The following is a 25,377-nucleotide window of genomic DNA, read 5'->3' as shown; positions in this document are numbered from 1 at the left end:
TTGTAATGTTCAGTTAGTTACAGCTCCACCTGCAGGCAACAGGATGTGGCATGTTTTACACTGTTATGAACTCCTCAACATCATATTTGGCCAGACTAATCTTAAGACCTTTGTGATGATACATTGCGAAGATCCTAACTCTTAGTTGAAGAACCTGTACATGGCAAAGTCTGGTGTTTCGCCATGAAACTGGAAAATGTTGTAACTCATGCATACAGGCCCCAGACTTCACATATTCGACAAGAGTCCTGGCCTGAACACATATCCATGTCAGTGTTCACTTAAGCGTCACAGCGCCACCAGCTGGCAACAGGGAATGTGGCACATATAAATAAATAAATCCTACTATAATTCACCTGCATTAATTTTAACACCTACCATTTACTGTTTTCCATACGTAATCGGGTAGCGGTGGCACTTACTTGTCTATCATCTCAATTCCAAGAAAGAAATCTCTTGGACCCATGTTCTAAACCCAACAGGAAGTCATTAGTCAGAAGTCAATATGCACATTGCCCACCGTTCGCTGTCCCTGAGGCCAACAGGTGGTGGTGGCACTTGCGCGAGGGCCCGAACATCGTTGCTCGCAGCTTTAATTACACTTATATTTGTCACAGTGACGTGCACTACCGCCGGTGGCGGCTCACCACCGTCATGGCACTTTACCACCGCGGTGGTGCGGTTGTCAGTCACAGCCCTAGATGCGGTGACTGTTTAGAGTTAGTTAACCCGTAAGAAAAGCGTACACTCTCTCAGCATAACAGAGTAACGTTAAGTTTGTGATTTATTATGTTTTCAACTTTATGCACGTGTTGCGCAGACCTATCAGTTTATATCAAAGTAACACGAGAGCAATTAATGACAGACGCTTTCTCCTGCAGTACACGCCGATCGGTCTGGGCAGCGCTGCTTGATGTCCGACAAACCAAACATATTGACAAGTTTGGGACACGGTGACACAGGGCAGAATGTAATAGTGTGGCGCGCACCCGTATAATTGTTTTTCTTACGGCGACAGCCAAAGCTAAAGAGGGAAGTTAAGCAGACTCATGCCCATCATGCATTCAAATCATTAAAATTGACGCGGTTGGCAATCAAACTGCGTTCTTTGCCTGAGCAACAAACAAAAATACTCAAAAATTTCTAAACTATCCTAATGAAGAAACGAAACGAAACTAAATATATTTTACCATTTAAAACAAAACTAAAATATTTTAATACTTTTTAACTATTTATTAATTCTAAACTACTTTAAAATATTTAACAGTTTAAACAGTGTCATTCACATCATAAATCAAATTCGTGTTCCAGCGCAGTTGGCAATCAAACTATGCTTTCTGCACCTGAGCCACAAACAAAACAAAAAAAACATTTTTCAAAAATAACTTGATAACGAAATAAAACAAAATATGAATAATTTGCCATTAAAAACAAAACTGATCTATTTTAATTGCTGCAACAGCCTGTGTAATGCGTAGGTACAAAAAACACGACGGGCTTCAGTCAGACTCTACTTTAGCTCCGTTGTGTAGACGCGCTGCTAATTTAAACGACAGAAATGGTGTTTGTCAAAGGTCACTATATGCAGACTGCTATTTTAGCTGAAAATAATATGGAAGTTGAACATATTGATGCTAACACCATGAGGTAATGATATCTGTTTGCTCAGTCGTACACTGATAATGTTTGTACTGGTGGAAAACTGCAGTGAATACTGAAACATTAGTTAGATTTTACTTCTACCTCAAACGATGTTATATTCAGTATGGCTTGGCGACGTCTCAAATCCTTGCCAGTTCATGTTTCTGCGTTTCAACCGCGAAAGCTGAAACAGTAGCGAGTGAGCGTGCGTGCGTGCGTTCGTATGTACTGTATGCGTTTGTGTGTGTGCTGCTCACATTGCGCTAAAGCAAGAGAGAGGGGGACGCATTTCGTCTAGCTGTGAACAATGGCACAGCAACAAAACAATGGTGCAGAACTCAACGAAATTCAAATAAATATTTATGTTGTTATAAGAAAAAAAATTGGCTCGTTTTAAGACTGTGGCGGAACAAAGGAGACTATGGTGGGCTGCCATAGTCTCGTCAATGACTGGGAAGCTACAAAGGTTACGTAGTCAGCAGTGAGTGCTTCTCTTTTCATTTGTTTCAGTCATATCAACCACATAGAATAGCAGGAATATTAGGCTGCCGTCACGAATTTATTGACATCCGATTTCTTTCTCAACTTTTCACGCTCACTTCAGACAAAAACGACCATGTTTATGACCTAACTCTGTGAGATAGGTGCAATATGCTGTGAAAACGTTTGAAAACAATTTAGACGCTTTGATCCTTTATTTCTCGATCGCAGTTACCGCGAGTGTGTGTGTGTGTGAGACGCGCAGAAGTGGACGTTTCAGATGATTTGCCGAAACACAACGTTATCGATCTTTATGTCACAGTCTCCAATTTGGGTATGTCATATTTGTAATAGACTTAAAAGCTGCCCCCAGCTTCAGGCTTTATAAACGTACTCTCCAATCGGCAGGACTGTTCGCTTGCTAACGTACTCTCCAACGTGACGTCTCCACTCCGGCAACCAAGACCCGCACCATTTTAATTCTGATTGGCTAGTAATGTTTCTTTGGTTGAGAGTGATAGCTGTGTTCATAGCCGCGGGAACGTATTTTGAACAGGGGGTGCTGCGATTTTTTTGTTCTTTTGCCAGGGCAGAAGTTATGATTATGTCATGGGCGAGCCGCTTAGTTTAATGTTAATAAATAACAGAGGCAAAAATTAGTTGCTGACTAGAATAAAGATGGATTCCAGTTTGATTCTAGGATATAGCATATAAAACAAACACATAAACACATGTTATATAATGCCTGTAGCCAAAGCACAATCTGTTGTACGAAACTAACTTAGCTGCATGGCAGCAGCTTAACCAGCCAAACATCAACCTATAATAAACCAAGGGAAAACCAGTCACGTGATTAAACACAACTGCATGCTGCACGGCGACAGCAAATAGAAATCACCCCATAACGTTACACATTCTGCATGTAACGTTAGACCTATTAGCCACAATCTCAAATAAAGAAATAACTGTCTTACATTACTGCTGCATTCAACATTATTCAATAATAACTGTGTATATAATTTATATTTATAAAAAAATATTAAAATGATGACAACTTGAGATATTAAAGCCTTACACCCCCCTAACCTTACCCTAAACTTTATGAATAAAAATTAATTTTAAGTCTTAAATAAATTTTATTAAAAAGAAATGTCTTTATGATCTGTAACGTGGTAGAAAAATGTAAATGAGCCGGAGTTGGATTTGAACCTGGGTCTCCTGTGCCACGCAATACAGACTTTACACCTTACGCCACCGGAGAGGATGTTTGAAATGGTGACGTTTTTACACTTTTTCTATTCTAATTACATATTGGTGGGCGGACCTAGTGCAAATACTATCTATTTATTTTTGACACTGTTTCCGTTTTTCTTTTGCTCCACGTCAGGGGGAACTTGCCGCGGCTATGGCTGTGTTCCTCTCATACCATTGGTAGGTGAACTTATGAACTGATATTAATAAGATTTTTAAATGTAATCTTTTTTTAAAGTAAATCTTTTTTCCGCAGTCAAACGCAGCAAGCCAGAGATCCGGCACGGTGCTGGAAAACTTTAAGCCCTGAATAAAGGCTTTTAAACTTTTATAACACTTTCGAGTGCCTCGGAGTGATGTTTTTTTAGGTTTCATATTAATTTGACTTTTAGAAATGTTTAAAGTATTTCCACTTTCCTACTGACTGTTACTCATGAAAACATGACGTGACACACGTTCACTGGAAAATCTATGGGTATAGCGACAGTTAGAGATCAAGAGCAGTTATTAAAATTTCCCCGCCACGGCCCCTAAGGCGGCGAGAAACGCATTCTGGTTGAGCACCAACTGTAGCAGCACCTACCGACCAACTGAAATACCCTAGTAAGGAGCTATAACACACAGTAGATTAAACGCACTAGTAACCAGCTAAAATCCCTTAACAACACCTACTGATCAGCTGAAATACCCTAGTAACAAGCTAACATACCTTAGGAACACACAGTAAACAGCTCAAAGACCCTAACAATGCATAACAACCAGATTAAACACCCTAGTAACCAGCTAAAGTCCCTTAGCAATACCTACTGATCATCCAAAACAACCTAGTATAGCAAGCTATACCATCTCAACATCACACAGTAAATACAAACTACTGACCAACTGAAATAACAAATGTACTGACCAGCTGAATTACCGTAGTAACAAATGTATAACACAATAAACAACTAAAAACCTAACACATAGCAAATTAATTAAACGCACTAGTAACTAATTACAACAACCTAGCAACACCTAAATACTTACCTTAGTAACCTTAGTAACAAGCGAGCATACTTTAGCAACAGGGTATGCTAGTTTGTTAGTAGGGTACTGGTGTCCAGAAGTGGTCAGGTTTCAGTACACTGTGGAAAAGAGAGAGTGAGCTTTCATGAAGGTGTCTTCATCTGCAGGTTTAAATACATGACCCAAGCGTTGACCTAACCTGAGTTTCTGACACGTCTGAACAGGTCCTTGTGAGCCTCCTGAGCCGCTCTAATTCTAACATTGATGTTCTTCAGTGATTTCTGTTAGACAAAAGTGAAACATTATGATGTGTTCAGTATTTACATGTGTGCGAGCACATGTGCACTAGAGTTTGAGCTCTTACGCTGTGCTGTTCCTTCTCGCGGACAATCACATTCCTCTTCAGCTTCACCCTTTCCATTGTCTGTATCTTACTCATGATGTCCCTCGAGGTTTGCTTCTGTTGCTCAGCTATCATGTCTAACTCGTTTATTCTAGACAAAAACACACAAAACACAAATGAGAAACAAACTCAGACACTGTTACTGATGTGTTGTCATTGTGAAATAAATGAAATACTGTCATTACAACTCACATAATTCTCAGCAGCTCCTTGAGCTGGAGGTCCTGTTTAACACACACACAAACACACTTAAAAAATATTCCTGGAGTAGGAAACTAAACAAAATCACCTCACAACACATTATTTCATTTTATGTAAAGAAGAGCAAACACACCTTAAAGGATACACTCATCTCATACGGGATGTTGTTCTGATGATTTTCGATTATCTGTGATTTTCTGTGGAGATTCTTGATTTCACTGTAATGGGATGATGTAACAGGGATGGTATTAATATAGGTAAAACACTGTTTGTGTACACCTGAAACAAAAGTAGACTTGTGTTTATTTGGATGTGTGATGTGTTACTTACTTTTCCAGCTCTAGGATTCTCTTATTGATTTGACTGAGAGCTTTGTTATCATCCCGAATGGCCATCTTCAAACACTGAGCCCTGTGAAAGAAATCTCGTTTTAGCGTTACATTTACACACGCACGCACGCAAATACAAATGTAATTCCAATAACTTTGGCTTGGAGTGAATTTCTCACAAAAACCAACAATGAAACCACAAATGAAACGATAACCATGAAAAATGTCTTACTCTGCTTCAGCCGTCCGAAGAAATGTCCAGTGATCTTTTTCCCGCTGGCCCTGTTCAAAGAAGCGTTCTTCCTGCTCTGACACCCTGACACCTACAGAAAAACACATATTCATGTATTAGGGGTGTTTCATTGGGAACTGAGCCCTAGGGCTATGACGGTTGCCGTGACAACAGCATCACCGCGGTGATAAAGCGCCACGACGGTGGTGAACTGCCACCGGCGGTAGTGCACATCACTGTGACAAATATAAGTAATAAAAATGACAGTTGCATTAAGGATTGCTATTTGTAGCCTTTCAGTTGTGGATATTTTTTTTTGTTTAAGATTTTACATTAACACAGAAATTATTAGCATACGTTTCCATTGGTGCGTTTGAGCACGGGCAGAAGTTATTCTGCGGGTTCATTATTTACTGATGTTTATTTAAATGTTTTATATGCTGTAGTGTGCCGTTTCACTGATGGATTTGCACATTAAACATGGACGGACGATTCATCCTCATTTATTTCAGATATCATATTTCAAAAAGTATTTAAATAAGGCCTATATCTCTGTTCCACTTGTCATGTGGTTGCTACACGCACATATAATAATATAAATGTATTATTAAATGTTAAAACGATTAAATGTTTTATGAACTCACATGGGTGCCGTACCAACTGAGCCCACTGGCTCTCGCCTTTGGACATCCCGAATGGTTTTCTTTTGGGTGGTGGGACATCTAACAGCAACATAACATCAGATTTATTTAGTGATGAAACAGTGTGTTTTAAAATATGACTTTGGCACGCTGATTTAATGTTGTTTTAACAAACTCACCCAGAACCGGAGTGGATCCACACACGCTGCACCCAAGTCTTCTCTTGGGGATGGGTGGTGATACAGGGCGTTTCTCAAGTGGGGTGTGTGGAAGAAATGCACCAACACCTGCAAAATCAAACTTTCATCTTAAATACACTTTTCAAGAAGAAACTTGATACACTTTTCCTTCCACTCCAGCAATATGTTTTGAAATGAAGATGGCAAACTTTACCAGAACAGGTCTGCTGTTCGATAGTGGTGACGGGTCTGAAGCGCCTATATTTATTTTGGATCATTTTCTCTGCAAAAAAATGAAAAAATTCACTGACAGATTCACATCAACATCACTTTCACAAGACCAGATTTCCATCACTGACACAATATACCATATAGACAAGATTGGAAATATTTGTAATTCTACACGCGTTTCAAGAACAAAAGCAAAAACACAATAGGCCTTTTTCACGCTTCCGGGTTTTTGACATCTGCATCGCTCCACGGAAGGTAAACGATGTTCCGGTTTCAGCAGTATCCAAGTCTAACAAGAGTGTCTGGATTAAATGTCTTCGTATAAATAATGTAAACAAGCTTAATACCTTATTACCGCCTGTTTAAAGTTAAGATCTTAATTTTAAAAAACCCCGCAACTAAGAGGGGGCTCTTTCTGTTTCAGAAAATTTAAAAAAATGTCTTCTGTTGTCTGTTCTCTCTAGTGCTTCTGACATTATCAAAAATATTTTAATAATGTAAAATATATAATATCAGACTTTTTACTCGGGGGTGCATTGGATCATTGCCATGCATTATGTATGCGTGTTTTATGATGTCTGCTCTGTGTTACTGTGATAGGGGAGTGAATAATTGTTTATTTATACAGTATATTAAAATAAACGGAAGACCACGATTATTCAGGAACATTGGAATCTTATGTGCAGTATTGAAAGCGACCCATTAAAAGACTGGAGAAGGACAATACAGCTGTTTATGGATGTAACCTCAGTTCCCTGAAGGAGATATAACACTAGCTTAGTGGTTTTTGGATATTTTACTGCAAAACTGTTACAAACTGCACCTTTAAGGAAACCTAATGTAACATTAAAATAGAAGAGCTCAACTAAAGCTAGGTGTTCACAATGGATCACAATAATGGTGATTTTTGCAGGTACAAAAGTGATACTGATTCAATGCAATTAACATTGAAAAATCATACATTTTTAACCTTGATTCAACGGTTGCTTGCTATCTTACTGCATTAAAATCATTGAACTCAGCTTATTTCAAAGAGTATCACTTAATTTATTTCCATGTGTAAATTGAAACTAGTCTGACAAACTAGAAATTTCAACAACCAGACTTTACTTTGTACAGAGTTCCACTGGACATCAATATTGGACAATCAGGAGACTCCGTGAAAAGTCGTAGAAACACCTTTATCTTTTGGCCCATAAAGGGACGTCTTTTCAATGTCTTTCATATTTTGTATGGGACTCGAGAATAAGTCCAATTCCGAACATGTTCGAGTACGAGTCGAGACCGAGTAAAAATGCACACAAGTCCACGACAAGACCAAGACCATTCAAATAGGGTCTCGAGACCGAGTTCAAGACCGAATCCGAGTCTCGAGACTTCAACACTGGTGTCTTTATAGACGTGTGCCGTTGTTTTTCAAACGCGCTAATACAAACAAACATTGTACTGTTTTGTCCCTTTGGTCGCGATTATCAAGTAGTGAAACTCATACGTAGTGACAGTACTGAAATTAATGACACTCAATACATTTAAGAGACTTCTAGATTTGTTTGAGTGGGCTTTTAGAAACACTTCGATAAAAACAAACGTTTTCTCACTCACCACGCGTTGCTTCTTTCGCTCGTGCTGTGCGCGAACTCTTTTCCAGGACGAATAAGAAATTGCTCTGATTCTCTGTGGTTTTAAAGTGAAGAAGTGAGCGTTGACCGAGCTGTGTGGATAACACTGTTTGTACTGATAAACATCTGTCTGCATGCGCGCGGCTAAGCATATTCGACTACGTCACAAAAGAGTTCAATCTTTATGACGTCCAGGGGTGCGTTTCCGAGAGAGAAGGTGCTCGCTGCAAGTGGAAGTTTGGACGGGGTGGTGGAGTTTTTCCCCTTCCCGAAACCTAAAACCCAAGGGGAGAAATGCCGGACGTGGATCAAGCAGTATGGAAGGCATCATTCACAACTAAATGTGGGACATTAAAACGCTTAACGTGAAAAACGCTTAACGTACCCAAACAGCGATCAAGGAAAACCAAATTTCTGTCAAACCTTGCTTGTATTAAACACTTGCTGCTGTCAAAAGAACGAGCTCTTGGTCCGCGGATAAAGTGAATAATATCACGTTAAGCGTTTTCTCCCCCATAGAAGTCCATTATAAGGAAACGCTTAACGTGGCGTAACGTACCTAAACAGCGATCAAGGAAAACCAAATTTATGTCAAACCTTGTACTAAACACTTGCTGCTGTCAAAAGAACGAGCTCTTGGTCCGCGGATAAACGGCAACGCCAGTTAGCCTACTGACGCAATTAGCCACGCGAGCATTCGTGCCACAAGAACGCACTGTATCATCTCATTTATATTTCTGTCTCTTTTTATCAGAGCTTTTAGAAACATGCTGTTTTGTTCTAGTTTGCTCCACAGGCTATTCAGCTCGAAGTAACAACACTGAAGCCAGGAGTTAGCAACTTTATTGCCTTTCAGCCTCATTTCTTAATATTGGTTTCAGACAGGGCATAAAGAGTAGGCTACGCCACTTTTCAACACAATGCACGGTGGCTTTTGAAGTATTCATTACAACTAAAATGACAGAAATTTGTCTAAGCCACGTTAACCTGTTTTCTCTTATAATGGACTTCTATGGTGAGAACGCTTAACGTGATATTCATTTTATCCGCGGACCAAGAGCTCGTTCTTTTGACAGCAGCATGTGTTTATTAGAAGTAAAATATTTAACAGAAACTTGTTTTTTTATCGCTGTTTAGGTACGTTAAACTACGTTAAGCGTTTTTCATGTTAAGCGTTTTAGAATGTCCCACTAAAGGTCGACAGGATTAACAAAAACACCTATGTTTGCTCCAAGGTAAGAGCACGCTAATGTAAGCTAGCTAGCTAACTCAGCACATCATTGCTTGGAAATAATGACGGTTCTTTGTTCATAATGCATATATTTGAACGTTATATAAGATGATTAAAGGCAAGACGGAAATGTGTTTGTGTTGTTGATGATGTATGGCTCAGCTCAGCATCTCTGGCTCTTGCCAGGTCCAAGGCATAAATTAGACCCACGACGTGTGAGCACGAGCAGTAGCCTGGCGCGCTACTAAAAATATAAGCGGGAGAATGTTATCATTCATAGGCTTTAGCTTCAATTTTGATTAAATTATTTTCTAATCGGTTGCATATTATGTCGTGGATATATCCCTCGAATGCACACTGCAGTCCCTTTGTCTTGCTCTCTCAGATATGTCACATGTTCGCCAAAAATGACTAATTATCTCCTTGGGAATGTCTGACACCGGTGCATACATACTGTAATACACTTGCCAGGCGTGAAAGCTTGACAGGCGTAGCAACAGTAACTAAGGAGGGCGGGGCTTAGCGAAGGGTCAATTGTTTGAACAAGTTGGTTCAGCAATCTCGTTGATGACGCCACGCCCGCAGGTGGTGGAGTATGGAACGCGAACGGGTATGGCGCTCGAATTGTATGGAAGGCCAAGTGGTTCAAATATACGTGAATTTAAACACGTTAAGTACACGTCAACAACGTGTATTTCACACGTACTCAACGTGTATTTAACGTGTACTTAATGTGTTGTTTACGTGTGAAAAATTAACGTGTACATGACGTGTTAAATACACGTCAATTACACGTAGAATACACGTAAACAACGCGTGATTCAGATGCCAGTTTCCAGTTTAAATAGCTCAATATCATTGGCTGCTTAAGAATTGGGTCAAACCATTTCTGCAAACTTGGGGGGTGTTATAGACTCTGTGCTACCAACATTTAGCATGCTATGGATCCTTCTATTTATTTGTCTTTTCTTGTCTTTAATTTATTATTGTTATGTATATAAACTATTAGGATTGCTGTTTTATGAAAAACTGGGTAAAAATAAAATTACCTCCTTTTACTCCACTCATGCCTTTCTCATGCACGTTCTAGCTTTACCATTCATCAAACTTTGGTTAGCATATAAAAAATTATATTTGTGTGGGAAAACTGTTGCAGCAGAGGTATCAATTAAGACAGGTTTAGGATACAGAGCATTGTAATAAATATCTGTCTTTGGAAAACAATGTGAGTTTTTTGTGCTTACATTTATAACCAGCAGGTGGTGCTTGTTAAAACCTTGTTTGTTCAGAGATTATGCACACATGATATTATAATTTAAAATTAATTGAAAGACTTTCAGGATTGGGATGAACGCTTGTACTTAATTCTTATTAAACACTTATTTGTGAAATGAGTGAAGAATAACATGAAAGAGTGACGTCTGCGCTTAACAACCAAATCCTAACTCAAAGTGGTACTGGCAGCTGATCAAGACAAAATATAATTCAACGTTTTTTCAACCTTTATAAGGGTGAAACAAATGAAGAAGAGACACTTTCTGTGTGCTGTGACAGAATTTATGAGGTAAATGCAATGAGCTATTCTTTATTCCACACATTTGAATGTGAACATAAATTACTGTCCCCTTCCCGAGGGTACAAGAGAAATAGAAACAAAAAAAATCTTTAATTGCTTTATATAAATTAAATTCAGTCCTATGTTAGTACGAATGAATGCCACTTTCTCTGATTTAAATAATTTACCTAATCTAACCTAAAACAGATTGTCGGGGCCTTTTAAGAACCCTGCAACCCTCTCTCTGCACACTTACGGACATACAGACTTCCTGGAAAATACACAGAAAATGTGTCCAGGAATTTGTCCCGGGATCGTTAGATTTTGTTCATTCTCACTTCCAGTGATTTTCTGGAATCTGTGCGCACAGATTGATCAAAGTAATTTCAAGTTTAAACTGCGATTAGAAGCAGACAGCGCTATTCTCGCATCTCTGAGCTTAAGTTCGTTGATTATGACTCTTGCATACATCCGTGATTTAGCTAAAGACGAATGGTATTTTTTAGTTGTCGATTAACTAAAGAAAACAAATTACTTTGTTTGTAATTGTTTATAGCCAAATTATTTATGATTTATTATAGATGCGTGTCATCAGTACACAGCTTTTATGGCATTGTTTCTGCCTTTTCCTCACACAGGGCACTTTCTGGGACTGATCCTGTTAATGTTACTAGTTCCCCTGTCCGGAATCACTTTTTGGATCAATCCGTGATGCGTTTGCATTCACACAGAAGGCACTCTGGCAATCTTATGGCAATTTTATGGGATCACCGGTCTGTGTGAATGGGGTTTAAGTAAACTCATATAATTAAGTATACATATTTATTAATAGACTTTACTTCCTCTATTTAGTCATATGACAAACAATATAAAATTTTGAGATTCAGTATGCATTTAAAGTGACATATAGTATATTGATGTCATCTTTGATGGCTGGTCCCAGCTGAGTGGTCAGCTGAAGCATACAATTTTAATTCTTTGGGTCATCACCATCCTGACACTGGTTTGAGTGAGGGCCACACTAAAGCGGTTCTGTGGTCATAGCAGAGACCTCTGCAAAAACATCTGCATATGGCGTGCATAACCCCTGTCCGCCACCAACAGGCCATCAATCGCCCTGTCTTAGTACAGAAAAGGGAAAATTGTATATAGGGTCTCTTTGCCAAAATCCAAGTGTTCTGTTTTGTTCCCTACATACTTTACCTTCCTCAAGCACTGACAGAACACAGATTCCTGCACTGAGCCAGGCCAGTTGACATCCACGCTTGTGATCATACATTTATACAAATCATTTGCATTATTAAATGTACAGTTGGTCATTATCATCATTACTATTCTTTACAATTTTAAATCAAAACTGATGTCACTGAAAAGACAGCTCACATGCACAATAGACCTAAAAGTGTCACGGGTTTCCTTAGTTTTGGTTGTCCTGTTTTAGTTTTGTCTTCTGTGCCTGATTTCCTTATTAGTTAATTAGTCCCTCACCTGATTCTGTTTAAACTGATTATGTTCCCCTATGTATTTAAGTCTGTCTGTTCCTTTAGCTCATTGTATTGTTCTTACATGTTTATGTATGTACGTACGTACTCCTGGTTTATCCTTGTACAATTATTATTATTAAAGTATCTTTTGGAATGTAACTACTTCGTCGAGCGCTTGGATTATACAGCTTCCATGACCATAAGAGACTTTCTTTTCACAAAACCAGAGCTGATTACAGCGTATATGCAGAATATTGCTCTTATGACTCTAGGTAATGCTTCCAAAGGATAACAGCAGAAACATTTATTATTGATCTTTTTAATGTGTACTGTATTGTATGATACATTATTTAGTGAAACCTGCTTTTTTTCGAAGTGAAACCTACTTTTTAGAACAAAATGAATATAAAGGGTTATAATAGCAGCGTAAAAAGGGAGTCCATTAAATGTCACCTGTCAATGTCTTTCTAATGTATTTTTTTGAACCAAGAAATAGAACAATGTCCAGGTGAAACAGTGAACGTAGCTTTACAAGACACCTTGATATATGTCAACATGCAAGACTACCAAGTACTGCACACAAGTTTACTTTGTTCTTTGTAGTAATACGTTTTTAGTATTAAAACCATCGACACAACAAACTGGCCATATCTTGCGTATAGTAATCAGAGTAACTTTACGCAATTCGGTCAGGGGAGGGCGGGTTCTTTGCACACACAACCTTCAGGTGGCTGCCGTGTATAACTAAATCCTGAAGCCACCTCATTGTACAAACCCGATTCCAAAAAAGTTGGGACACTGTACAAATTGTGAATAAAAAAGGAATGCAATAATTTACGAATCTCATAAACTTATATTTTATTCACAATAGAATATAGATAACATATCAAATGTTGAAAGTGAGACATTTTGAAATGTCATGCCAAATATTGGCTCATTTTGGATTTCATGAGAGCTACACATTCCAAAAAAGTTGGGACAGGTAGCAATAAGAGGCCGGAAAAGTTAAATGTACATATAAGGAACAGCTGGAGGACCAATTTGCAACTTATTAGGTCAATTGGCAACATGATTGGGTATAAAAAGAGCCTCTCAGAGTGGCAGTGTCTCTCAGAAGTCAAGATGGGCAGAGGATCACCAATTCCCCCAATGCTGCGGCGAAAAATAGTGGAGCAATATCAGAAAGGAGTTTCTCAGAGAAAAATTGCAAAGAGTTTGAAGTTATCATCATCTACAGTGCATAATATCATCCAAAGATTCAGAGAATCTGGAACAATCTCTGTGCGTAAGGGTCAAGGCCGGAAAACCATACTGGATGCCCGTGATCTTCGGGCCCTTAGACGGCACTGCATCACATACAGGAATGCTACTGTAATGGAAATCACAACATGGGCTCAGGAATACTTCCAGAAAACATTGTCGGTGAACACAATCCACCGTGCCATTCGCCGTTGCCGGCTAAAACTCTATAGGTCAAAAAAGAAGCCATATCTAAACATGATCCAGAAGCGCAGGCGTTTTCTCTGGGCCAAGGCTCATTTAAAATGGACTGTGGCAAAGTGGAAAACTGTTCTGTGGTCAGACGAATCAAAATTTGAAGTTCTTTTTGGAAAACTGGGACGCCATGTCATCCGGACTAAAGAGGACAAGGACAACCCAAGTTGTTATCAGCGCTCAGTTCAGAAGCCTGCATCTCTGATGGTATGGGGTTGCATGAGTGCGTGTGGCATGGGCAGCTTACACATCTGGAAAGGCACCATCAATGCTGAAAGGTATATCCAAGTTCTAGAACAACATATGCTCCCATCCAGACGTCGTCTCTTTCAGGGAAGACCTTGCATTTTCCAACATGACAATGCCAGACCACATACTGCATCAATTACAACATCATGGCTGCGTAGAAGAAGGATCCGGGTACTGAAATGGCCAGCCTGCAGTCCAGATCTTTCACCCATAGAAAACATTTGGCGCATCATAAAGAGGAAGATGCGACAAAGAAGACCTAAGACAGTCGAGCAACTAGAAGCCTGTATTAGACAAGAATGGGACAACATTCCTATTCCTAAACTTGAGCAACTTGTCTCCTCAGTCCCCAGACGTTTGCAGACTGTTATAAAAAGAAGAGGGGATGCCACACAGTGGTAAACATGGCCTTGTCCCAACTTTTTTGAGATGTGTTGATGCCATGAAATTTAAAATCAACTTATTTTTCCCTTAAAATGATACATTCTCTCAGTTTAAACATTTGATATGTCATCTATGTTGTATTCTGAATAAAATATTGAAATTTGAAACTTCCACATCATTGCATTCTGTTTTTATTCACAATTTGTACAGTGTCCCAACTTTTTTGGAATCGGGTTTGTATATTGAGCATTTAAACATTGCAACATGACAGGGTAAACATACAATTTTCAATTGTACAAAGGCTAAAAGCATTGGGTGGGGGGACTAGGATCCTGTTTGCTCACTCAGTCTTCCTTAGTTTAGTGCTGAATCTCTCCCCCACAAGGAGGTGGCATTACCACGCCGCCACAGTTACTGATGAGACGAAACTTGTTGGACTTATTATTATACAAAACATTAAATTGGTTCTTATTGACTTTAAATTGTCACTTCAGAAGTACATGTATGTGTATTGACACAAAAGTTGGAATGCATCATCATTGGCACATCTTTACCTTGATAGAAATTTGGTGACAGTGCCACCTAATGATCATACGATAGAAACAATTTTATAGTGCCTTTAGTTTAAATTGTTTTGGAGCTGCTTTTCAAAAACTCATCATCAGAAATGTCCACATATGTTTCCCTTTGTGCCGTTGAAGGGCTTGACCCTGTAATTGTTGTTTGCAGCTGTATTTTCTTTAGTACTAATGTTAAGATGATAATTTTTGTTACAGACTTAACATAAACCTTACGTTGACAATATTTTTTATTTTAAACCTGGTAAGGTATTTATATCAAATCTATTTATTTATCCTTTGTGAGAAATGGTATCATGACCAAATGTACACCAATTAATATAAAAATAAAAACATGTTACATTTTACAAATACCTTTTATTTATAATGCGCTTTTCTTACACCCAGAGCGCTACATCATATAAAATACATACATTACTAGAAATAAAGGCAAAAATAATAAAATAGAATAATAAGAGAACAATCAACAAGCAAAACAACAATTCCCAAGATAAGATTAATTGTAAAAAAGTCTACTAATGAAACTATACAGTTGAAACATGGAGTACAGCTGAGTATTACAGTTTAATTTATTGCAGTTATATTAGTGTCTAATGGTATGACTAAAGATATAAAGCATATTAGGCTGCTGACAGGTCTGATGTAAGTACACATGGTTCAGAATATCTGACTTTATGGTTGGAGTTGAAATGATGACCTGAAATGGGATGTATACAGAAAAACCCTGAGTCAGTATCTTATCTCTTTAGTAACCACCGTGATTTGATTTGGACCTCATTTAGAACACTGAGTTTGAAAGATCTTAGTCTAAGATATTAATATGGCCCCTGTGGAGCATCTTGATTGCACCCTACTGGCCATAGCAGTAAATAAAACTCCACCTTTAAAGTTTACATTGTTCATCAAAAACTAAAATTCATTACAATGGTCTGTATCATAAATTTGAAGAACCACCATCTGTAAACATTTTATTAAACAAATTTTAGTGTTTTTAATGTTAGAAAACTGAAGTCTGGTAAATGGTGTTACAGTCAGAATGTTTACTAATGTGCAAAATGGGCTTTTTATCTTAATAAATATAACTTTCATTAATAAATAACTACACAATAAAAGGACAAATAAACAGGAGGATCTTTAATGGTGGAAGCATGTAGCCTATGAGCGGCAGGCAACCCCCCAGGTTTGCCGAAATGGTTTGACCCAATTCTTAAGCAGCAATTGATATTGACCCGTTTAAACTGGAAACTGGCGTCTGAATCACGCGTTGTTTACGTGTATTCTACGTGTAATTGACGTGTATTTAACACGTTAAGCACGTGTTAAATACACGTCAAGTACACGTTAATTTTCAACACGTTAAGTACACTTTAAATACACGTTAAGTACACGTTAAATACACATTGAGTACATGTGAATGTGGAAGGCCAAGTGGTTCAAATATACGTGAATTTTAACAAGTTAAGTACATGTCAACAACGTGTATTTCACACGCACTCAACGTGTATTTAACATGTACTTAGCGTGTTGTTTACGTGTGAAAAATTGGTTATAAATGTAAGCAATTGATCAATTGTGTCTTAATTGTGTACCTCTGCTGTAACTGTTTCCCCACACAAATATTAGTTTTTTGATGCTAACCAAAGTTTGATGAATGATAAAGCTAGAATGTCTACTACTGTACTTATTTAAGAAAAAGGCATGATGCATTTTTCACACGTAAACAATACGTTAAGTACACGTTAAATACATGTTGAGTACGTGTGAAATACACGTTGTTGACGTGTACTTAACGTGTAAAAATTCGCGCGTTTTTCACCCTCATGGCTTTCCATATGTGAAATACGCATTGTTGACGTGTACTTGACGTGTTAAAATTCACGTATATTTGAACCACTTGGCCTTCCATAGAGCCGACACATGCGGCACACGCGTACAGTGTAAACGAGGGGTTACACGTGGCATTTCGAATGCTTAAAATATAACGCATATTTCATAGATGCTGCCCTTAGATAGTGATTAATCAAAAGTCATCAATTGGATTTAGGGATCCGGGATTTAATCAAACAAAAAGTGCATGCTCATGTAAACGCAGTGAGACACGCGTCCATGCAGATACGTGCACAGAACCATATCATGCCCATTCAAACCCCATTTCAAAATAATTGGGAACAGTTATGTCCAGAACGATTCATTTTTTGCGAACCGGTTCTTTCGGGCGGTTCGGTTCAATGAACCGATTAAAAGGCCGATTTATTGGTTCTTTGCATTTCTTTTCTAATAATTTAGTGTTATGTTATATGGCTGAAATATTCAAATATTTGTGTGACCTTTTACTGCTAATTATAACCTTTCTTGGTGTTTGAGGACGGTCCGTATCATGACAAGCTGTTTAGTAGCCTACCTACAGCACACATTACAGACAGATGCCTGAAGTATGCCTGAAGTATAGAATAAACTTAAGTCTTAAACTCTTTGCGCTAGAACATCTTGAAATATAAAGTACAATAAAAAAATAAAAGGTTTATGAAACGCTATTTTTATCATTGTGATTTCATCACATGTGCTTGTCACTATTTGCATGCACCTTTCCCATGCTATATAAACACTGTAGGATATTTGTACTACAAATAACATAAATAAAAAAAGGTAGTAAACTTCATTTATATGCATTTATGGTGAAATTACTGCATTTATGTGTCAATTCCTCTTCAGTTTGAGCATGATACGTGTGCTATCGCGGAGCCAGACGTTGTAGACATTGGGGGCTTATCCAAATCTATGGACATGGTCCCCCAAGTAGATTTTTTCCCCCATTTATGGCAGCTATATTACTGTTTTACTAAGTGTCCTTTGGTTTATCATTTTGAAACCATAACATAACAATGTTGACAATGACATTTTCTCTTCTCTTACCCAAAAAATAGGCAAAATATGTCTGCTGATGAAGTTACACAAAAATGGTAGATTAGGAATTTGAAATAAACAGCATTACTAATCTTGAATCTTGAGGCCTGTTAAGTAGTTTGCATCTCTGAATCTTATTTAACATTTTTACTGTAAACTGTTGGCTTTATTATGTTTGCCTTCTTACGGCCGAAACATACTGCACGCGTGAGCAGCGCGTTGCAGAGCATTTCCTGCTCCGCGAGCACGTGCTGCTTACTCGCTGTTCACGCATGCAGTATGTTTCGGCTCTCACTAAATCCTTGTTGTTTCGAGTCTGACGTCATCACCCAAACATGTTTTTTCATCAATTTTAACAATCATAGGTAGTTTAGATGGTTAGAGTAAGGTTAGGGTTAGGGTGTGGGCTGGAATTCACAGCACACATGGTTCTGTTAAGCGCCTGTCATGGCTCTGCTTCCTTAGTCATGTTTTTCTTGGTCCTGTAGCAGAGCCATGACAAAGTCTTTGGTTATGTGTGGAGAGAAACATATTATTGTCCATTTGACAATAGTGTACGTTCTCTCCAGTGTCTTGTCATTGACCCCATTCCTCTCGTTTCCTCGTTATCCTTCCCTGAGTGTTTCATTACCCACACCTGCCCCATGTCGTTATCCCTCCTTTGTCTTACCCTATATAATACCCTCATGTTTCATTGTCCTGTGTTCGGTCATTGTATCTGTATGCGTGTGCTATGTGCTGTATTCAGTTGTCTTGTTGCTCGTCCAGTGTGTTCCGGTATTGCCTGTTCCTGTCGTGCTGTTTCAAGTCATAGTAAGTGTTTGAGTTTAGTTTATGTCAAGTGTTGTTTTAGTTCAGTTTAGTGCAAGTTAGTCTTCGTCCCGTTTTCCTGTTATCAGTTTTCCCCCATCGTGGGTTTTGTTTTGTGTANATTCTAGGGTCCTGTGACAAAAGAACGAACGACTCGAGAGGTGAACTAATCAATTCTCTTTCCGGCTCAGACGGCATTGGTAAAGCGTAGGGGGCTGTCACTGATGAACGAACGACTCGAACCCGAAGACTCGAGAGGTGAACTAATCAATTCTCTTTCCGGCTCAGACGGCATTGGTAAAGCGTAGGGGGCTGTCACTTGATGAACGAACGACTCGAGCCCGAAGACTCGAGAGGTGAACTAATCAATTCTCTTTCCTGCTCAGACTGCATTGGTTTAGCTTACGAAGCTGTCACGTCGGAACGAAGAGTCAAACCCGAGGACTTGTAGATAAGAGGTGTGGTGAGCTAATCATAGACTAAAGACCCAGGTAAACAATGAATTAATCTTTTCTGTTTCTTATAGCATTATAGTTTTGTATTGTTTGTAATGTGATCAACGTTTGCATAAGTAGTAGATGTGTTAGGAAAGTAACATGTAACATTTTAATTATATTTTGCTAAAATGAACGAAATGAACGATATGACTCGAAAAAAGATTCGTTCATTTTGCTGAACGAGACTCAAAGGTCCGAGTCAGTAAAATGATCCGAACTTCCCATCACTACTATAGCCTCGTCAATGTCAAAATGGTTTATAGAAGGGTTTACAGAATTCCAGCCAATCAATATACAAACCCAAGCAGATTGTCACAATCAGAATGAAGAAACGAATTTTCAGCCAATCGGCAGGCGGGCGCTGTCACGGAATTGGCAGAAAGAACCCAATTGCAGGCAGCAGTGAAGGGGTTAACAAAACAAGACTTTATTACACAAAACAAAACCCACGATGGGGGAAAACTGATAACAGGAAAACGGGACGAAGACTAACTTGCACTAAACTGAACTAAAACAACACTTGACATAAACTAAACTCAAACACTTACTATGACTTGAAACAGCACGACAGGAACAGGCAATACCGGAACACACTGGACGAGCAACAAGACAACTGAATACAGCACATAGCACACGCATACAGATACAATGACCGAACACAGGACAATGAAACATGAGGGTATTATATAGGGTAAGACAAACGAGGGATAACGACATGGGGCAGGTGTGGGTAATGAAACACTCAGGGAAGGATAACGAGGAAACGAGAGGAATGGGGTCAATGACAAGACACTGGAGAGAACGTACACCATTGTCAAATGGACAATAATATGTTTCTCTCCACACATAACCAAAGACTTTGTCATGGCTCTGCTACAGGACCAAGAAAAACATGACTAAGGAAGCAGAGCCATGACAGAAGCCCCCCCTTTAATGAGCACCTCCAGTGCTCACCAAGGGGTAGACGACAGACAAGGCAGACCGAGACAAAGACAAAAACCAGACAAACATGGTGAACATGACAAGGGGTAGACAGGACAACAAGACTACAGGACTGGGGTGGCACAACAAAAACAACAAACATGGGAGGGGGGGTGGGGCAAAACAAGGGCCCATAGGGGGCAGTCCATGGGGGTGGGGAATAGTCCCAGTCCCCGGCTGCGCTCGAGGGCGCTGAGTCCTGGGGGACTTAGGAGGAGTCCTGGGGGGACAGTCTTTGCCCTGGGAGTCTCCCAGGGCCGGCTGGAAGGCCGGCTGGACATGGCTTGACGCCGGCTGGAAGGCCGGCTGGACATGGCTTGACGCCGGCTGGAAGGCCGGCTGGACATGGCTTGACGCCGGCTGGAAGGCCGGCTGGACAGGGCTTGACGCCGGCTGGAAGGCCGGCTGGACATGGCTTGACGCCGGCTGGAAGGCCGGCTGGACAGGGCTTGACGCCGGCTGGAAGGCCGGCTGGACAGGCTTGACGCCGGCTGGAAGGCCGGCTGGACATGGGCTTGACGCCGGCTGGAAGGCCGGCTGGACAGGGCTTGACGCCGGCTGGAAGGCCGGCTGGACAGGCTTGACGCCGGCTGGAAGGCCGGCTGACAGGGCTTGACGCCGGCTGGAAGGCCGGCTGGAAGCTGGCCGGCTGGACAGGCCGGCTGGACGCCGGCTGGACAGCCGGACTGGACCCGGCTGGACACGGCTGATCCGGACTGATACGGACTGCCGGCTGGATCACCGGACTGGACGCCGGCTGGATCACAGGACTGGACGCCGGCTGGATCACAGGACTGGATGCTGGACTGGACGCCGGCTGGACCGGAGTGGTAGCCAGCTGCATAGAACGGTTCATTCCCCCGTGACGCTCCTTCCTCCTTTTCCGCACCGCCCGGTCTGCAGCCATCTTTGGCGGACCCGTGGGGACCGGAGGTAGTTCAGCGTTGGGGAAACCCCCAGACGTCGTCCCCGAGTCCTTCCCTCCCCACTCGCCACGGTCTCCGCCAGGGGAACCTGGAACCGTGGAGCTCCAGCCAGAGGGTACTGAGTCCCCCCGGGCAGCCAGGACGAGACCCCCCGGGACGCTCGACCGTGGAGCTGAAGTTCCAAATGGAACCCCACTCCCGGGATCATCCCGGTTGGCCACGTGACCATATCCGCGAACCCGAGAGGAGCCAGCAGCCTCTTCTCCGGCGGTGTGAGGCGCCGGGTGAGACAGCAGTTGAAGATCGTCTTCAACTCCACGTCATTGAACCCGGTCGCCTCTGCCACCGCCGAGAATGCTCTGGCGAACTCCTGGTCCCCATAACTCCCCTGATGGAACCCCAGAAGCAAGTGGGCTAGGCCGGATCGGGGGGACGACGCCTTGCCGTCCTTGGGAGCGCCTGCTGGGTTCGATTGGGCTCGTGTCATTCTGTCACGGTTGGCAGAAGAACCCAATTGCAGGCAGCAGTGAAGGGGTTAACAAACAAGACTTTATTCGTTCATTTTAGCAAAATATAATTAAAATGTTACATGTTACTTTCCTAACACATCTACTACTTATGCAAACGTTGATCACATTACAAACAATACAAAACTATAATGCTATAAGAAACAGAAAAGATTAATTCATTGTTTACCTGGGTCTTTAGTCTATGATTAGCTCACCACACCTCTTATCTGACAAGTCCTCGGGTTTGACTCATTCGTTCACGACGTGACAGCTTCGTAAGCTAAACCAATGCAGTCTGAGCAGGAAAGAGAATTGATTAGTTCACCTCTCGAGTCTTCGGGCTCGAGTCGTTCGTTCATCAAGTGACAGCCCCCTACGCTTTACCAATGCCGTCTGAGCCGGAAAGAGAATTGATTAGTTCACCTCTCGAGTCGTTCGTTCTTTTGTCACAGGACCCATAGAATCACATTAAAGATTCTTTCAAAATCAACGAATCGTTCAAGAACGACCCATCACTATGCTATAGCAGCTGCTGCAGCTGCACACAGTTGGGCACAGAACTAACGAGAACAGCCTGTAACAAGTGGGCAAAAAATGATTACTGTTATTATTTCTTTTTTTTTCTCAGAGCGTTAACATTAGCCGATAATCTCTGCATCAGTTAACAGTAGTCACATCAAATAACTATAAATAGACACTTTCACAGTAATAATGAAGCCACTGTAATAATGACCCATTTGAAAAGCGTGTTTACTGTCAGGAGATTCAGCATTTTAATTTGCACACATCTAATTTTCCTTAGTTTTAATCTGAACGTCTTCCTCGGTTAGGATAACGATACTGGAGTGGAGGACTACCGAGTTTAAAGCTAAATTCTGCCACCTAGTGTACTGTATGAATTAATTTTAGAAACCTGAATAGATTCGTGCTTTGGAAAAAACATTCGTGGCTTGAGCCACGGAAGTTGTATTATCCCCCAGCGCTCTCCCTTTGCGTGGTTCATAGAAATGCCTAACAGAGCCTTAAGGCCAAAGCTCCGGACAGTACATCTCCGCCACATTATCAAATTCAGAGCTCACTTTAAATGAGCTGTACCTTTTGTTTATATTAACCATGTCTTGGCAATTAACATCACACTCAATCTTTTCTTTAGGATTGTTGGACAGTGTTGCAGCCTCAAGGTCTGGAGAGAATTTGGTTCGCATACACACTTACTGTACCAGCTTCGTTCGCACCACCCTTATATTCCCTCTTGGCCCCGTACCAATAACTGGCTTAATCTTCTTAGGTTTAGCTTTATCACCTCGCTGATTTATCAGAAGATTTTCGCCATCCACATGATTCCCCCTGCGTCTACCATGTTTCACCACAAGGCTCCATTGTGTTGGTTCTCGTCTTATCTCCTCCGATGCCATGGCAGTCATTCCAGTGAGTTCCTCAGTCCCTGATGACTCCGCACCACAGTCACCTCCAGCCCCTCAGCACTTTCCACTTTCCAATATTTATTCTTCCATTTCTCCGGCGCAATCATAATTAAAACCACTCAAATTGTCCAGACCAGGGCCTTGTCCTCTACTCTCCTTTCGCCTCTCCATACTGGAAACTCTGCTAATAATGTTTGCAGTGGCAGCGCATAGGTCTTCCCCTATAGACGCCTGTAGTTTCACTGCATGCCTTAGTGCGCTCATCTCACTATGCAGACGCTCCATGTTACAGAGCAGGTTTGTCAAAAGACACCGGTGGCAACTCATCAAGGAAGTGTGACACAAACCGGGGAATATTTTCTCCACACTCATTTAGCAACTTTAAGCAAGTTTTTATATTGTTGTCATCCTTCTGGTTACCTTTACATGTCACACACCATTGTTTAGTGTACGGGCAAAGTTGAAACAGCAGCTTTTTTGACGACTCTATCCACTCGGAGTCAAACGTACTTGAGGCTACCAGGACTATTTGATCTTGACTCGTCATTTTTATTTTAACTGAGAGGAAGTTAAGAAACTCATCCTCAACGATTATTTTACCATCTACAGTCTCATAGATCGTAGGTTTAATTCGAGGCCGGCTAAGCCCATGAGCAACTGAGCCACGACACACTCGATCCGCCAAGTCGAGTGATTTATAGACAATTAATAATACTTAAGTTGATTCTAAAGGTAACTGGTAACCAGTTTAAGGACCTGAGGATTGGAGTGATATGCTCAGATTTGTTGGTTCTGATCAGAATCCTAGCAGCAGCGTTTTGTATGAGCTGCAGCTGTCTGATGGTCTTTTTAGGAAGCCCTGTAAGGAGTCCATTACAGTAATCCACCCTGCTGGTGATGAAAGCATGACCTAGTTTCTCTAAATCTTGGTGAAAACATCTGATGCTGGCTATGTTTCTGATTTGGCAGTATGCTGATGGCAGTATGCTGATTTGCTTATTGCTTTGACATGACTGCTGAAACTAAGGTCAGACTCTGAAATGACACCAAGATTTTTTACCTTACTTTGTGTCTTTAGACCTCTTAAGTCAAGGTATGTGTTTACCTTGTTAGTTTCATCCTTGTTACCAAATACAATGACTTCAGTTTTGTCTTTATTTAACTGAAGGAAGTTTTGACACATCCAGCTGTTAATTTCATCAATGAACTGGCAAAGAGAGTCAATAGGCCTGTATCATTGTGTGAGAGGGCTAGGTAGATCTGACTGTCATCTGCATAGCTGTGGTAGGCAATTTGTATACTCAACTCAACTTTATTTATATAGCGCTTTTTACAATTTTCTTTGTTACAAAGCAGCTGTACATAAGACATATTGACTATAAGCAAAACAATTAAAGTTGTACCTGTAAAAACAAGAAAAAGGTGAAAACACAGAAGACAGACATACCCACATACAAAACACTCCACACACACAATATGCACACGTACTAACAAACATAGACATAGACACAAACACACGGGCACGCACACACACACACACACACACACACACACACACACACACACACACACACACACACACCCACACCATGACTCTCCACGCAAACACAGGTCAACAACCACGCACACACATCATTCGCGCCACAACACACACACACACACGGCTATTGGTTGACTATCCCGTGGGGACAGTCCATAGGCGTAATGTTTTTATACTGTACAAACTGTATATTCTATGCCCTATCCCTAACCCTATCCCTAAACCTAAAGATCATAGAACACTTTTTGCATTTTTAGATTTTTAAAAAATATTGTTCTGTACAATTTATAAGCTTGTTTGCCCATGAGGACCTCAATTTTGGTCCCCACGGTGACACGAGTCCCCATGTGTTGGTGTGTATTCAGGTTTAGGTCCCCACCGGGATATACAAACATGAACACACACACACACACGTAAACAGAAATGTACGCGCACACACACAGACACGCACACACACACGCGCACGCACGCATGCACACACGCACAGTGAGAGCACACATTTTAGATAAAGGAGAGAGAAGCACAGGTCAAATATAACAGACTATAAATTCCTATATGCAATATTAATTAAAACTTTAAAATTCTAATTCTAAAGCAGC

The 25,377-nt window shown here is 40.7% G+C and overlaps 1 protein-coding gene across 1 annotated transcript in view; it reads right to left on the bottom strand.

The window, feature by feature from the left end:
• Positions 1-2,804: 2,804 nt before the first annotated feature.
• Positions 2,805-25,377, bottom strand: part of LOC130557236 (uncharacterized) — a 30,186-nt gene continuing 7,613 nt past the window's right edge. The window contains exons 2-11 of the mRNA XM_057338869.1: positions 6,577-6,645; positions 6,363-6,470; positions 6,187-6,264; positions 5,543-5,633; positions 5,312-5,392; positions 5,115-5,199; positions 4,973-5,004; positions 4,742-4,871; positions 4,577-4,658; positions 2,805-4,496 (exon numbers count right to left, since the gene is read on the bottom strand). Coding sequence (XP_057194852.1) covers positions 4,489-4,496; positions 4,577-4,658; positions 4,742-4,871; positions 4,973-5,004; positions 5,115-5,199; positions 5,312-5,392; positions 5,543-5,633; positions 6,187-6,264; positions 6,363-6,470; positions 6,577-6,640 — 759 coding nt within the window. The 5' untranslated portion in view covers positions 6,641-6,645 and the 3' untranslated portion in view covers positions 2,805-4,488. The remainder of the gene's footprint in view (positions 4,497-4,576; positions 4,659-4,741; positions 4,872-4,972; positions 5,005-5,114; positions 5,200-5,311; positions 5,393-5,542; positions 5,634-6,186; positions 6,265-6,362; positions 6,471-6,576; positions 6,646-25,377) is intronic.

This window comes from Triplophysa rosa, linkage group LG7, assembly GCF_024868665.1.
Source record: "Triplophysa rosa linkage group LG7, Trosa_1v2, whole genome shotgun sequence".
NCBI classification, from domain to species: Eukaryota; Metazoa; Chordata; class Actinopteri; order Cypriniformes; family Nemacheilidae; genus Triplophysa; species Triplophysa rosa.
Note: the sequence above shows the minus strand (reverse complement) of the source record. Positions and strands in the feature narration are given on the sequence as shown.